General features: G+C 41.9%; 1 protein-coding gene across 1 annotated transcript in view; it reads left to right on the top strand.

The window, feature by feature from the left end:
• The window catches only part of BMP3 (bone morphogenetic protein 3), a 56,238-nt gene extending 41,096 nt beyond the window's left edge, over nt 1-15,142 (top strand). Inside the window, exons 3-4 of the mRNA XM_004703222.4 lie at nt 3,924-4,834; nt 13,813-15,142. Coding sequence (XP_004703279.2) covers nt 3,924-4,834; nt 13,813-14,004 — 1,103 coding nt within the window. The 3' untranslated portion in view covers nt 14,005-15,142. The remainder of the gene's footprint in view (nt 1-3,923; nt 4,835-13,812) is intronic.
• Nucleotides 15,143-15,148: the final 6 nt, after the last annotated feature.

The raw sequence follows: 15,148 nt of genomic DNA, 5'->3' as shown, positions 1-15,148 counted from the left end.
TATGTTTCTTGTGTATTGTGTCATGTTTCATTACATTTCCCATAAGTTGGAGCTGACTCCAACAACAGGGGGAGTGAATTTTGAGTCATATCTTTAAGGATGAACAGGAAAGGGAATATTTCAGAAGAGGATGAGAGGAGTGCATTATTTTAGCAGAGTGCAACCCTGTGTGTGTGTGTGTGTGTGTGTGTGTGAGTGTGCTGTTGCTGTTGTTAGGTGTTGTCAAGTTGGTTCTCACTCACAGTGACTCTACGTAGAATGAAAGCCAGCCTCGTTGGGCTGCATCCTCACCATTATTCGTCAGCTTGGCGCCCACGCTGGCAGCAATTGCAGCAATCCATCTCACTGAGGGTCTTCCTGGGTCATGCTGACCCTGTACCAAGCATAATGCTGGCGTTGTTTGGGCTATCTAGAGAAGCAAAACCATTGATGTGTGTGTGTGTGTGTGTAGAGAGAGAGAGTGAATAAAGAGAGAGATTTCTAGCAGGCAATGGTTCACACAGTTGTAGAACTGGCTAAGTCAAATGTGGTTCAAGTGTATGAGTCAGATAGTAAGCTGGAAGCAAAATGCAAAAGCTATCACCAATATTATCTATCTGATATGTACTTTGTAAAGGGGGGTGAAACGCTACATACCAGGAAGGGACTCTTTTGCCCAGTTGACTGTTTTGTTCATAGACTCGTGTTAACATAATTTTTGATTCTTCACTTTATTTCCCTTTTAGACTATCCATGTGTAGTTATTCTTCTCAACCACCATTGATCAATAGAAAGATATTGTGAGCCACATATGTGATTTGAGTTTTTTAGCAGATACATTTGAAACTTTGAAAACAAAAACAGGAGAAAATTATTTTAAAATATAGTCTTTAAATAATATTTTAAAATATTGCCATTTCAATTTTTAATCAAAACCTATATTAAGGAGAAAAATGCCATTCATTTTTGTACAGTCTTCAAAATCCAGTGTCTACTTTACACTTAGGCTGCAGTTGTGGTGATGTGTGGTTTGGTGCCATCAAGACAAAGAGTACCCCTCAGTACGACAGAACTAAACACAGCCTGCTCCGACCCCCCACCCCCACCCCAATTGTTCTTATGTCTGAGCCCACGGTTGCAGTTACTATTGCAATCCATCTCCTTGAGACCCGCTTTTTCACTGCCACTCAACTGGACTGAGCACGATGTCCTTCTTCCAGAACTGGTCTCTCCTGCTAGCATATCCAAACTACGCAAAACAAAGGACCCTCAGCCTTGCTTCTAAGGAGCACTCTGGCTCGCCTTCCACCATCCTCCAGGAGAGAGCTGTTTGTTCTTTAGGTAGTCCATAGGACTTCCAATATTCTTTTTTTTAATACTTTCAATATTCTTTGCCAACATCATAGGTCACATGCATAGACTTTTCTTTGGTCTTCCTTTATTTGGTGTCTAGTTTTCACTTGCCTCTGAAGCAAATGAAAGAGAAAAAACACATTTCAATTAGGAGTACCTTAGTCCTCAATGTAACATCCATGCTTTGCAATACTTTAGAAAGCTCTTGGGCAGCAGATTTACCTAATGGAATGTGTTGTTCAATCTCTTGACTGTTGCTTCTATGGCTCTAAGCAAGATGAAACCCTTGACAACTTGTCGATCGGTTTGTTATACTGAGAGGACCTGTGCATTGCGGGGATGCTGAAGGCACTATATTGCTGGTATTTTCAATAGCAGACGGGTCACTGAAAACGATGAGATTTCAGCAGAGCTTCCAGTCCAAGAGCAAACTATGAAGAAGGGTTATCCATTTCAGAGGAATTAGGCACTGGAAACCCTATAGATGAGTTATGCTTATAGCACATCTCAATTTAATTACATGCGGCTAATCACTATTCTTTTAAGTAGTTATAATTAGTTAGCATTTCTCAAAATATTTACAATATGCAATGTGCTTTACTTGCATTCTTTCCGTTAATCCGCATAGCCACACTGAAGTGTGCATTCCTGGGCTCATTTCACAGCTGAGAAAACTCAAACCTAGTGTGGTTAAGTTATTTACTTAAGGTCCACTCCTGGGAAGGGTGGCACTGTGGTTGGACATAGAATCCGACTTCAAAATAATGCACTGGATTCAAAAGAAAGCCATCCGGAGAGTATGACAGATTCTGAAGCTTTTATGAGGAGATGTGGAAGATTATACACTAGAGTGGGGGCTACTTAACAGCAGGTCACAAGGTGTCTAGAAACATGTTTGAAAGAGAGAAACATTTTGAGGCAAAATGTGGTTGGGGGTAGGGGTAGGATTAGTGTACCCAGGAAGATCGTGCCACCCGTATCCCTCGGAGTTCATTCATTCTCTGCCAGTGTATTTGTTTGGCAACCATTCGATTGCCACATACTTAGAACAGAATGAGTTCTCGGTCTTCTATTTCAACCTTCCATCTGCTACACAATGTTTGGGTCAAAGTATGTGTCATGGTGCCTGGTATAAATTAAGACTCGGGTCTCCCCACAACCTGGATGCCATGTCTTTGTTATAAAGGTCTGTAAAATATCATCCTGGTGTCATGGATTATACAAATGTGCACAAATGGCAGTTTCCTCCTTTTCCTTCACACAATGTTAAAAATGAGTGAAATGTGTTTCCCATTGCACTTCCCCTGTGCTTAGGGACCCAATGAACTCATTTTAAGTTTCCACATCTTTATAAAAATGTTTTGTTTTTACTGAAATATGTTTTTGATCAGGAACATAATTTCGTGATTGCGCGTGTGTTGCTGAAGCAAATATGTATATGGAACAAGTGCACAGAGACGGGCTTGCACTTCAGTGACAGATCCCAGGGCCGAGGCTGCTCAAGTTCTAACTTCAGCCTAATCAGTAATTCACTAGGTGATTTTAGAAGATGGAACCAATTTCTGCTCATGATTTCTTTTTCATAGATCTCTTATGCTCTTACTGACTCTCATTTCTGGATTTGTACAAGAGCCAAACCCACTGCCATCAAGGCCCATTCTGATTTACAGCAACTCTGGGGGACAAGGTAGAATGCCCCCAAAGGATTGTCAAGGCGGCAAGCCTTGCCAGAATCAGATTACCAGAGGGTGGCCGGTAGATTGGAGCTGCCAGTTGTTCAGTTATCAGTCAAGCATTTTCACCACGATGCTACCAGGCCTCATAGATTTGTATAATGCTAAATATAATAGGTCTATTTCAGTAATCTTTGTTTGTTGAAGATTAACAAGCTGTTGATAATCTTTATGCTATAGATAGGCTTCAGCTCAAAATTGAGCAGTGTCTAAACTTCAGACGAGCTCTACAATATCATCATCATCATCATTATTTACTGAAACTTGGAACATGTGGCTCGTTATTTCAAGGGAACACAAAATATTGATATATGTTATCTTGCTTACCCACGCTCATCTAGCAGCCTCAATCTTGTGGGATGGACAAAAGATCTTCTTCCTATAGTAAAGTTAATTCTGGTACCCAGGATAATAACTTGCAGTTAAGAAACATTTGTGGACTTTTTGTCAAAAGAGCTTTACACGCATCATTTACTTAACATGGCATGAGTTACATGTGTTAGCTGTGTTTCACGAATAAGGACGTTACCTTGCTCAAAGTTAATAAGTGATTAAGTTAGACATTGAATCGAGATAATTTCAAACCCCACGCTTATAAACAGTAAGTCGACTCAGCATTGTGTCAGGAAAGAACTTATTATAATACTTTGCAAATTGATATAGGTCTCGATGCTCTCAAGAGTAAAAGCTAAAACTCTCAGCTCTCATCTCCTGTGTTTACTACTGTGTTACACCTTGAATATAATCACAGTGCTTCCGCAAAGGGAAAAGTAAACTAGTAAAATAACTGTTCCTTCCTTTGATCCTATTCTGGACTTTAAAATTGCTCCTACTTACTCTCTTCCTCTCCCTTCTTAGGAACCCTGGGAAGTAAGGGACTGCATATTTTCAACTTGACATCTCTGACCAAGTCTGAAAACATTTTGTCTGCCACACTGTATTTCTACATTGGAGAGCTACGAAACATCAGCCCGAGTTGTCCAGTATCCCAGGGATGCTCACATCACCCTCCAAGGAAACACATTCAGATTGATCTCTCTGCGTGGGTCCTCCAATCCAACAGAAACCAAAGTCAACTCCTAGGTCGTCTTTCCATAACTGTGGCCAGACCTCATCGGGACGGCATGTCCTGGCTGTCTAAAGACATCACTCAATTCCTGAGGAAAGCCAAGGAAAATGAGGAGTTCCTCGTGGGATTTAATATAACCTGCAGAGGACACCTGCTGCTAAAGGGAATGCCACCCTTCCCAGAGCCTTATATCTTGGTGTATGCCAATGATGCTGCCATCTCTGAGCCAGAAAGTGTAGTGTCCAGCTTACAAGGGCATCAGAATTTCCCCACGGGGGCATTGCCCCAACTGGATAGCCATATCCGGGCTGCTCTTTCTATACAAGGGAGGAAGAAGCGTTCCACTGGGGTCCTGCTGCCTCTGCAGAACAATGAGCTTCCTGGGGCAGAATACCAGTATAAGGAGGATGGGGTCTGGGAGGAAAGAAAGCCTTACAAGACACTTCAGACGCAGCCCCCCGAGAAGAGTAAGACCAAAAAGAAACAAAGGAAGGGACCTCACCAGAAAAGCCAGACACTCCAGTTCGATGAGCAAACGCTGAAGAAGGCTAGGAGAAAGCAGTGGATTGAACCTCGGAATTGTGCCAGGCGATACCTTAAAGTTGACTTTGCGGATATTGGCTGGAGTGAATGGATTATCTCTCCCAAGTCATTTGATGCCTATTATTGCTCCGGAGCATGCCAGTTCCCCATGCCAAAGGTATCAATTGTTCCATGTCTTTGGTCCCTTCCTATTTCCATAAGGTAGAAAAATGCTGCCTAGCATCTAGGCATCTTGGTGGGTTAAGTTTGTGCTTTCAAGCTAAAAAACCCCATCTGTTCCCTTTTCTTACTGCATTCTAATGTGTAATAGGTAATATGGTTGTGTCTAAGTTTTCATCAATGGTTGTTAAAGTAAGATGAACTCAGGATTGATATGAAGAAGATATGAGGGAAATGTCTGTGGAAAATATGGTTTTGCACCGCTTCCAAACACGGTACACGTTCGGTTGTGTGGTCGTGAATCTCTACTTCTGACAAGGAGCAAGCCCTCATAGTACATGGCTGACTAGTGAGGATGTGTTCGGGGAACAAGGAGACATCACAGGAGCTAATCTGATTGATACCCGGATGCAGAACATGTTTTTGTGCATTGCCTCCTGTGAGATGGGCTGTCCTGAGAGAGGTCAGGGTCGGGGTTGGGACAGGTACATTGGCCTCAAGAACCCTGCCAGATGTGGATACTGTTTGCTTTCCTGATAAGCAACCAAGAGAAGGGCAACATAGAGGATGATAAATGTCTTCCAAGATCTATTTCAAGCCGTCAGAACTTGCCTATGTCTCTTCCAAAACCAAGAGGGACTGCAATTTATCATACCGGTGCTTGGTATCTTAGCAAATATGTTTTCAGCAGCCTCTTTAGCCCCTACCCCTATCTTGCACAGCCAGTCCAAGTGACTGTTCTTAGTGAGTTCAGAGTGGGTACGACAGGCCGGGGCCCTCCTCCCTGCAGCTAGAATGTACTTGCATCCTCAGCTTGTAATCATCTGAATGTTTGTGATACCATGAAGAATGTATCACAGGAGTGGAATGCAGAATAGAATTTTGCATAAAACTTGAAGTTCATTAGTTCTTCCTGTTGTTTGATAATGAACGGGGGTGGTGGGGGGAATCCCATGTCTCGGCTACTGACCAACTTCTTCATAGATCCTTAAAGGAGCATGCTCATGTGCCAGCCCCATTAGCATTGGGGTCCTAAGTGTAACACATGCAGAAAGCAAAGGGCCAATTTTAAGAATCTGGGTCAATGGATCCAGGAACTCAATCAATATCCCATTTCCTTTTCAAATTGTTCCAGAGGGATAAGCCTTCTGCACTCTAAAGCATTGCTTCTTTTTCAGGATGTTTGCAGATTTCATATTTGGTAAAGACAAACACAAAGCAAATATTACATACGTGATTATATAGAAGACCCGGGTGATGCAAATAATTAACATCCTTGGATGCTAGCTGAAAGGTTGGCAGTTTCAGTCCATGTTGACACACTTAAAAAGAAAAGGCCCCAATATCTGCTTTTGAAAGAAAAATCAGCTCTTAAAAACTTATGGAACAGTGTCTACCCCTCCCCCCACATATGTCCACCATGAGTTAGAATAGACTTGCTGGAAAGTGGAAAGAGGATGCTTATGTGAAGACCTATGTCTTGCATAAATAATCATCAAGGTCATTTTACTAATCAAAAATATTTTAAACTGGGCTAACATTATTAAATGGGCATACAAAAAGATGATACATTTAACGCCAATTTAACATCAAGTCGATTCTGACTCAAAGCAACCATATACAAGATTTCTGAGGCTGTTCATCTTTGTAAGAGCAGGTAATTTCATCTTTTGACCAGTAGAGTAGCTGGTAGGTCTGAACTGCCAGACTTGCGGTTCCCAGTCGAAAGCTTATTTGACAGAACCACTAGGGCTCCCAAAGTAGGCAACAGGCAGCGAGGCATCTATATGTTATCGTGTGGCTTGCTTTTATAACATTGAGAGGTTAGAATGGATTCAAAATGTATTTCTTACTAAGATGACTGATTTTAAACAGGTCTCTTGGGTTTTTAAAAAAAATCTCTTTAGCTTGGGGGAGAAGTTTGTGTTTTTATTTTCCTTCCGAACTCCAATTTTCAGACTGAGGGAACTATGATAATATGAAGATAATCCGTTTTCTTTCCAACCCATATCTCCAGAGAACAGGCCTGGTCTCCCTTTCCACCGTCACCCCATCTTTTCAGCCGTCCGTCCCAACACCTTCTGGTCCAGTCTGCTTTCTGGTCATTGCTTCAGTCGCACTTCACCCTGATTCTTATGCACCTGAAGAATAACAGTAATTTAAACAAGGATGAGGAGTAAGTAGAGAATGGCAGAGAGAGTTTTTTTAGTGAGGAGAGCATGGTAATGCAGCAGAATGATTAAGTTCACATAACTGCTCAGCGGCGCTTTTCCCATTTTTTTAAATTTCTAAAATATGCTTCATCTTTATTCCTACCCTGTTTAAAAGATTGTATTGTTTTCTTGGCGAAAGTTTACATAGAAAATTAGCTTTCCCATCCATAGCTCAGACTCAAATTCTCCCATGACACTCTGTTGTAATCCCAGCAACGTGTCAGCACTCAGCTTTTCCTCCCTGCCTTCCACTTTTCCGTTCAGTCCCCTGCCCTTTGCAGCCTTTTCTTTGCTTTTGGGAAAATGTTGCCATTTTTATCTCATGTAGATAATGGTTCTAAGGAGCATATTATTCCCATGGGTTACTGTTGACTTTCTAGGTCCATTTATTAAGTGGCTGAAAGGTGGCTTCGGGAAGCATCTTCGGTTTTAAAGTAGAAGGTTGTTTCGGGTGAGAATTTCAGAGTGCTCCATCAGTCTTTTTCCAACTCGTAAATCGGGTCTGGTTTGTTAAGTCTGAATTTTGCTCTACTTCTTTCTACCAGTTCTTCCTGCTATCTTTTATTACGATCCTGATCAGAATGATCACTGGCAGTCCATGGCACCATCCGATTCTGTTGCTCTCAAGTGAGAGGAGATTGTGATTCATGGGAGCCGTTAGTCCCTGTCTTTTTCATTTGCTTTGCGTGGGAAGAGATTAATAATTGCTTCTTAGCTGGTTGCTTGAACGCATTTCGGACCTGAGCTTTTTAAGATGGTGAGATTTTTTTAAGGCTCTTAAAACTAGGGCGTAGGACATTAATTTATGAATCGTGTCTTGCCAATTGACCTGGCTGTCCTCTGCCACCATGGCCTTCCGATGTCAAGCCCAGTAGTTCAGTTCCCATAACTAAGAAGGTTCTACACGTATTCCCCATGTTCTCTTATATCTAACAGCATTTGAAAATTTGCATGTAGAAATATCCACCACCATATCTATACCTGAGCACTGCTTTGGTGATGTTCCAAAGATTTTGGTACATTGTGCTTTCCTTCTTGTTTGAGACTAGGCAGATTTTATTTTATCATTGCTTTAGTTACTCATTTCTCGTAAAGTAGGGTATTATTCAATTTCTGTGGATTAGATTGTTTCCTGGTTCTTTCTGCTGTTGATTTCTAATTTTATAGCATGGTAGTCATAGAAGATGCTTTGGATTATTTCAGTTTTAAAGTTAATTTAGGTTTATTTTGTGACCTAAAATACAGTCTGTTCTGAAAAATGCTCTACATGTATCGAAAAAGAAGGTGTATTGAGCTGCTTTGGGGTGACGTGTTGTGTATATGTATGAGATCAAGTTGGTTGATTGCGTTGTTTAGATCTTCGGGTTTGGGGTAGTTATTCCATGCTTTATCTCTCATGTGCACCCTACAGTCTTGCACTTTCTGCCTCTCCGTCCTCATTACTGAGACTCAGGTGACTTAAGTCTGTTGCACTAGCTTTAGATACATATCCCCGTGGCTCCCTGATTACAAATCTCCCCAGAGATGTTTACCTTGAACTCTCTGCCCACAGTGGCGCTCTCTTCGCGGTTCTTTAAAGCAGCCTCTCTGCTCCTTGCCATCAAGTCTCCGTCAATCCAGGCGTCTCTGCTCTGCAGGCCAATTTCTGCCTCTTCCTGGTGCTTGGTCTATTTCCTTTTGACGCTCTGGAATCGGGCGTCGTTTCTGGAGTCTGGATGGCACAGTACTACATGTTGGGCAGCTAACCACAAGGCCGGCTGTTTAAAATCACAGGACCCTCTGAGGGAGAGACATGGGGCTTTGACAATGAGTTTGGTTTTAGTTTGGGGGTGTTTTTTTTTTGCTTAGCGTATCAGGTCTTTGTGGCCAAGTGTTACTTCTGGTGAATGAATCTACAGTACTCTGTCTCTGGGCTTCTGCAACTTTAAGGCGCCTACAGTTTGCCTGGGAATTCTGTTACTAAGTAGGTTCTAATTTAGAGATAGAGCCTGAAATGCTGCCTTCCTGACAAGCTCCTAGTTGAAGCTGATGCTACCGGTCCATAAACCACTCTTGAATCATGACAATCGACAGGCAAACCCTTTAGCTTCACCACTTACCAACTATGGATCTTCAGGGAAGTTACTCTCACATGTTGGTTTTCTCCTATTTAAAATGAGTACAATCATGCATGATAAAACCATCGTGTATATATAATAGAAACAGTGGACCAAGTGATTGGGGAGTAGGGTAACTAGCCAGTCGTCAGCAGTCAATAATATTTGCTGTTGGCATTTTCACTAATTGGCATTATTGAGCCTGAACAGCGTGGAAAATTAAATATAGGAGGTTGAAGGCAATATAGGGAAAGGAATCAAGAGAATGAAATAAATAAGGCAATGATAGTTTTCTGTATGTTCCTAGTGTTTTTCAAACATGAAGCCTAAAACGGGATTCTCCCCAAGGGTTCGAACAGCCCCTAAGCTCTTCCAGGAAGCTCCCTTCGGAGGGCAATAGAATGGGGAGTGCATCAGATGCAGTAACCGAACTCATCACCCTATCTGTCAAAACTAGGAATGGCATCAGAACCCTAGGGAGACATAACGGGGGTAAGTGTGGAGCTTCCTCCCAGAGCTGCACAGTGACTTTTGCCAAGTGGAGAGTGGAAGTTTGGCTGTTACATGGAGTTCTCAATCTCTCATCACCTTGTGCGGATCTGCTTAACCTTTAAAGCTTTCTAGTGGTTTCCCTTAAGTCTTCCAAGTTTTCTGTCTCTCAAATGGTACAGTAACCAAAAGGATGGGAAGCATTAGGCAGCATAAAACTGCTAAGGTAATTAATAAGCATCATTGTTATCACTACAGTGTCCAATAGAGGAAGCACAGTCACTTTTAAATAAAAATATTGTCAGAGCAACAGAGGAAAATAAAGGTCTCTGACCAGCTCAGTACAAACACATGTGGAATAACTGAGGTGCCAAAGAACTTTCAGACTTTCGGTATACATTTTGCCCTAGAGAACAGCTCTCCCAGGCTAGACTTCACCGTTGGCCCTGCTTCACTTTGGCCTCCTGAGCAAAAGCCTGCTCTATATGCCGGGCTCTTCGTCTGCAAAGGCAGACAACCTGTTCTGTAATTCAGAACAGCTGTGCTCTGCTTTTCCCAAATTCCAGGCTTTGCCCTTTGGCTGATTTCAATTAGATCGTTTCTGGGCTATCACACCCATGTGGGCTGAACTGGGATAGTGGGAGCAAAACCCCATGGCCCAGGTCAGGAATGAACGCTCTTAGCTGATGACACACTCTCCCCTGCTAAGGCATTGGAATCAAATTCAACTTGCGGACATTAAATACAGCTTGGCAGGTATGGGGCCGACCATGGAAGATTTCATTCACAGGCACAGCAGTTTGGAGATATATATACATACATCTTTGTGCCTTTGCCCGCCTCTCCCTCACCACCTGAGCAGAGATGGAAAACAGAGAGTCAGAGTGAAACGGAGCAGCCACTGTAGCTGAAGGATATTCAAGAGAGCCCACAAGGTTGAAAGGAGTGAAGTTATTTTTGTAAGGAACAGTGCAAAGGCCAGGAATTGCAATACACCCTAGTTAATGTCCTACTTTCCATTTTCAATCTGTGATCATGAAAAGGTAGTCTTAAAACAAGCATCCACACCCTGATTCTTAAATACTGAATTTAACCCCCAAAACGCAGTGCTATTAAGGTGATTCCAACTCATGATGATCCCATATGACACAGAGTGGGTCCACTCCTTAGGATTTTCTTGGCTCTAACCTTTCTGGAAGCATGTCACTGATTTGAACCACCAACTCTGAGGTTAGTAGACAAATGTCAAGTGTTTGTGCCATTGAGGGACCTTAATATCCAGAATTTAGGTAAGCAGAAAATTAACCTACACTGATATTGAAGTTGTGTACCCTTTTGAAAAAGAGAGACTGGTGAAGGAACTCACACAGGTTCCCATTTGTGATGGATCTATCTAAACTGTGTGAAAAGTGCCATAACTAGTGGTATCTGAATTTTTTAAAAAAAATTAATTATGGCTGGCAATACACTTCAAATTAGAAAATAACTGCATGGGCCTTTTTGTGCATGACGCAATGGCTTGTGATAATGTCACCTTGATGAGAGGATTCCACAGTGGGGAAAAGAGATGCTAGGCTCTCTTGAAAACTGAAAAATCCCTAATGAGACACACCACCCCCAAATGAAGGGCTTGTGTCTGGATTCCTTTCCTCTCTCCAGAGACTGGCTCATAGTTTCTGAATCTATCATTTGTGAGCTTTAAAAAAAATAGGAATTTTCCTAGGAAATGCCATGAATATTTTCCATATCTACATGAGTCACTTGAAGGGAATCTTTTATTGTTGATGGGAATTGTTGATGGGAATTATTACCACAGAAATAGGTGAAAGTGAGGGTATGCTATGCATTTCATTATTTGGAAAGTGCTTATTCGGTGCCTAGAATATACACTGCTCTAGGCACTGGGGAATGGTAATTTGTGGCTATCTTTCACCCATGACCTCGTCCAATTAAACAGATACACTCTATAGAAAAAGTAGGAACTTTGTAGAAAGTCTTGAGATGTTAACAACAGGAGAATAAAGTTATAAAACCTATGACTTAAAAAAAAGTATTTTAGGTTTTGTGCTAAAAGGTCTTGACAATGACTTCAAATCAATCAAGAAAAGTAAATGGCTGCAAGCGTTTTCTTTAGAACTTAACTATAAACCAGCAACACACCAAGCAAAACAGTGAAGCAGCTGCCATTGAATGGGCTATAATTGGTGGCGACCCCAGGTGTTTTACAGTAGAACTGCCGTCCATGCAAGGTCATGGCTGTGACCTTGCAGAAGCAGATATCCGGGCTTTTCTTTGGGGGTGTCTCTGTGCTCATACTGCCAACCTTTTGGGAAGTAGCCAAGTGCTTAACCATTCATGCCGCCCAGGGACTCTGATCCAATCACAACCTGGGACAATTGTAAAATCCTCTTTGCAGTGTGTCAATCACACATATCTTATTAGCGACATAGGCCATACGCTCTGCAAGTTAATCATATAGACATCCATTCTGTAAGGGGAAAATGCTCTGATTTATAAAGCTGATTAATAGAAAGTTAACAATACTCATTAGCATATGCAGCCTCCAGAAAGAAGGGGAACGGCAAAAATAGAGGAAAGCCCTCCCTGAGACGAGCCGGCACTGTGGCCGAAACAACGGGCTCAGACATCAGAGCGAGTGTGCGGGTGGCCAGGACCAGGCAGCGTTGGGTGCTGTCAAGCAGAGAGTCGCTATGAGTTAGAAACCACTCAAGGCTCCTCACAACAACGGCAGAAAGACTGAAAACAGTTGTCAGTCATTGAGCCCGTGTTTTAGGGTTTTACACCTATTAAGACAACAGCTGAGGGCTTATGTGTAGCTGAAGAGTTATCACTAAAATGGAAAGATATGATCAGAGAAATCGGATATGCCTTTTGTTTTGGGTCAAGAAAATTCCCAAGTTTTTACAGGATGCCAGTTTCTATATGCCATGTTTCTCCCAGGTTCCTATGGGAGGAGTTTGAAGAGTGAAAAATTAAAATATCAGTTCACTGGGGTAGGAGTGCCTCAGTCATGGGCAAGCCTGGCTCAAAACCCTGAGATTGAAAAAGGCCAGGTTTGGACCTAAACCCTACTACTGGATTCACATATGATCTCCTGCACATTACCAAACCATGCTTCCCAATGTGTTCTCAGTTCAACGGATTTCTCCTGCCTGAAAGATACGAAAATGTATGGTATATCTCATGAAAAATATGCATAAAGAGGAAACTATATATACACACATATATCACCTTAGTGCACTTGTACTACGTGAACATTCTAGACTTGCAATGCTTTTAGGTAGAGCAGAGTTGTAGAGGGCTCTTTAAATAAAACCATATGTTTGACATGAATGATCATGATTCCACTGGGCATTTTCTCAGGGAAGAGATTTTACCCAGGCTTCTTTGGTCAAACTCCTGACATCCATGGGATAGCCTTGGGCGCCTTCAGGTTATTCCCAGGAGATGTTGACCAAGTGCAGTACAGAACCCATGGAGCAACAGTGACCCCCAGTGGTCAATGGTTTGGTCTTCTTAACCCCAGTTTGGGACATCTGAGTTGAATAACGGAATAAAGACCATCCAATTCAACCTCTGGTAACTATTCAATCAATGTCCCTCTGGCTGACTATTTTTTAAAAGACAAAATATAAGTATCACCATCACAACAGTCTCTGAGGATTTCGATTAACAGGATGCTTTATGATTAGCATAGGGCCAAGAACAAATGGTTTTCAACCATACCATTGCCGAGAAAACAACCTAGGAGGTATTCATCCCCCAGATTAGCTCTGAATACAATATAGTGTTTGGAATTGATCTTTATTAGAGATCAGGTTTCTATTCTTCACTCTGTCACTTGCTGGCTATTTGAACATAGACATGCCATTTACATTTCTTGAGTCTGTGTTCTTACATGATATCGCTAAGAAAAGCTGATTTTGTACTAAAGACTGGAGATAGAGCATGCAACAGCCTGGTGTGTGGCAAGCAGCTAATAAGTGAGAATCGTTTGGGTGTGGCAGTATGAGAGGCTGAGCTGAGGGTGAAAAAGATGAAATGACATCTATTAAGCATTCGAAAGTTAATTCTTCATAATGTGATATGAGCTACGTGATATGAGCAGTGAAAAATGAGTTCCTTTTCATATATATGTCTTCTGTCTTTTTTTCTAGTCTCTGAAGCCATCAAATCATGCCACCATCCAGAGTATAGTAAGAGCTGTGGGTGTCGTTCCTGGGATTCCTGAGCCTTGCTGTGTGCCTGAAAAGATGTCCTCACTCAGTATCTTATTCTTTGATGAAAATAAGAACGTAGTGCTTAAAGTATATCCTAACATGACAGTAGAGTCTTGTGCTTGCAGATAACCTCACAGAGAACTCACTTAATTCAATCATTATTTCATGGACTTTTTTTTGCACTGCCAATGCATTTTGTTCCCCGCCCCCTCCCCGCAAATATTTCTTTTTATAACTGTCAAAAGAGAATGAGCAGTAGAGAGAAGATTTCTACCAAGGAGAACTGGCCTGGGCTTTTCCTTTTTCTGAATGTGACTGAAGGCAAGGTCTTCCTAAATATGGATCTCAATTTCTTTCTTTAATCACACAAGAAAAAATGATCACTCGAACTGTTTTTAGAACTCAAGAGAACACGCCGATTTATTTTTGTAATGGGCTTTGAAAATAGATTGGGAAGACAGCACACCGCATCACTTCTCTCTCCTCACTCACAACTAAAGGGGAATTGAGAGTCATTTCATATTTGGAAGTGGGCATATTGGCTTCGATTCCTGGGAAACTCAGAAAGTGCTAAATAATCTAATCAAATTTGATGTTCATCTTAAACGTTTTTGAGAATTCTGCTTACTCACATTTTCCTCCACATATCAATGAGTGGTAGTGTGTGCTGTGTGTTAGGGGTGCATGTATGTGTGTTCATGTGTCAGGTGCTTATGCCCTGTGCAGGAAGTTTTGCTGAACCTGGTGTACTAAGCTGGGTTCTCTAGAGAAATATAAACATTCTTGATTACCCTCCTCTCTCTCTCCATGTAGGTATATAGAGATATAGAGCTATATCTTCATACCTACATGGAGAGAGAGGAATTTACATCAAGAAAATGGTCCACACTGTCGTAGAAGGGGGTATATAGAGTCCCTATTCCATGGATCAGATGTTAAGCTGGAAGCTTCTCCTGACTCACATACTTTGGGGGCTGGTGAACCCAAGAGTGAAAGGAAGACGACAGGATGCTACCATGCGGCAGAAACAGATCAATCTGAGATCAATAGGCTAGACTTGTGACTGGAGTGGCAAATGAACCCAAGTTTCGCAGATCAGATGGCTGGTTGCTGATGCCTCCTGGAACTGGCAGGCGATATGGCAGACCATGGGCTCATCAGAATAGCTGGAGGCCAATGATTCTTATGCAAGATCTAGACTTAACAAAAAACAAGCAAACTTTCCCAGTGTATACTTTTAGAGGAAGTAGGATCTCCCCTCAAACCCACCCCC

Source organism: Echinops telfairi, unplaced genomic scaffold (assembly GCF_000313985.2).
Source record: "Echinops telfairi isolate 266 unplaced genomic scaffold, ASM31398v2 ScPeMD7_7468;HRSCAF=8506_0, whole genome shotgun sequence".
Lineage (NCBI taxonomy): Eukaryota > Metazoa > Chordata > Mammalia > Afrosoricida > Tenrecidae > Echinops > Echinops telfairi.
The sequence above is the reverse complement of the archived record's forward strand: the minus strand, read 5'-3'. Positions and strand labels throughout refer to the sequence as shown.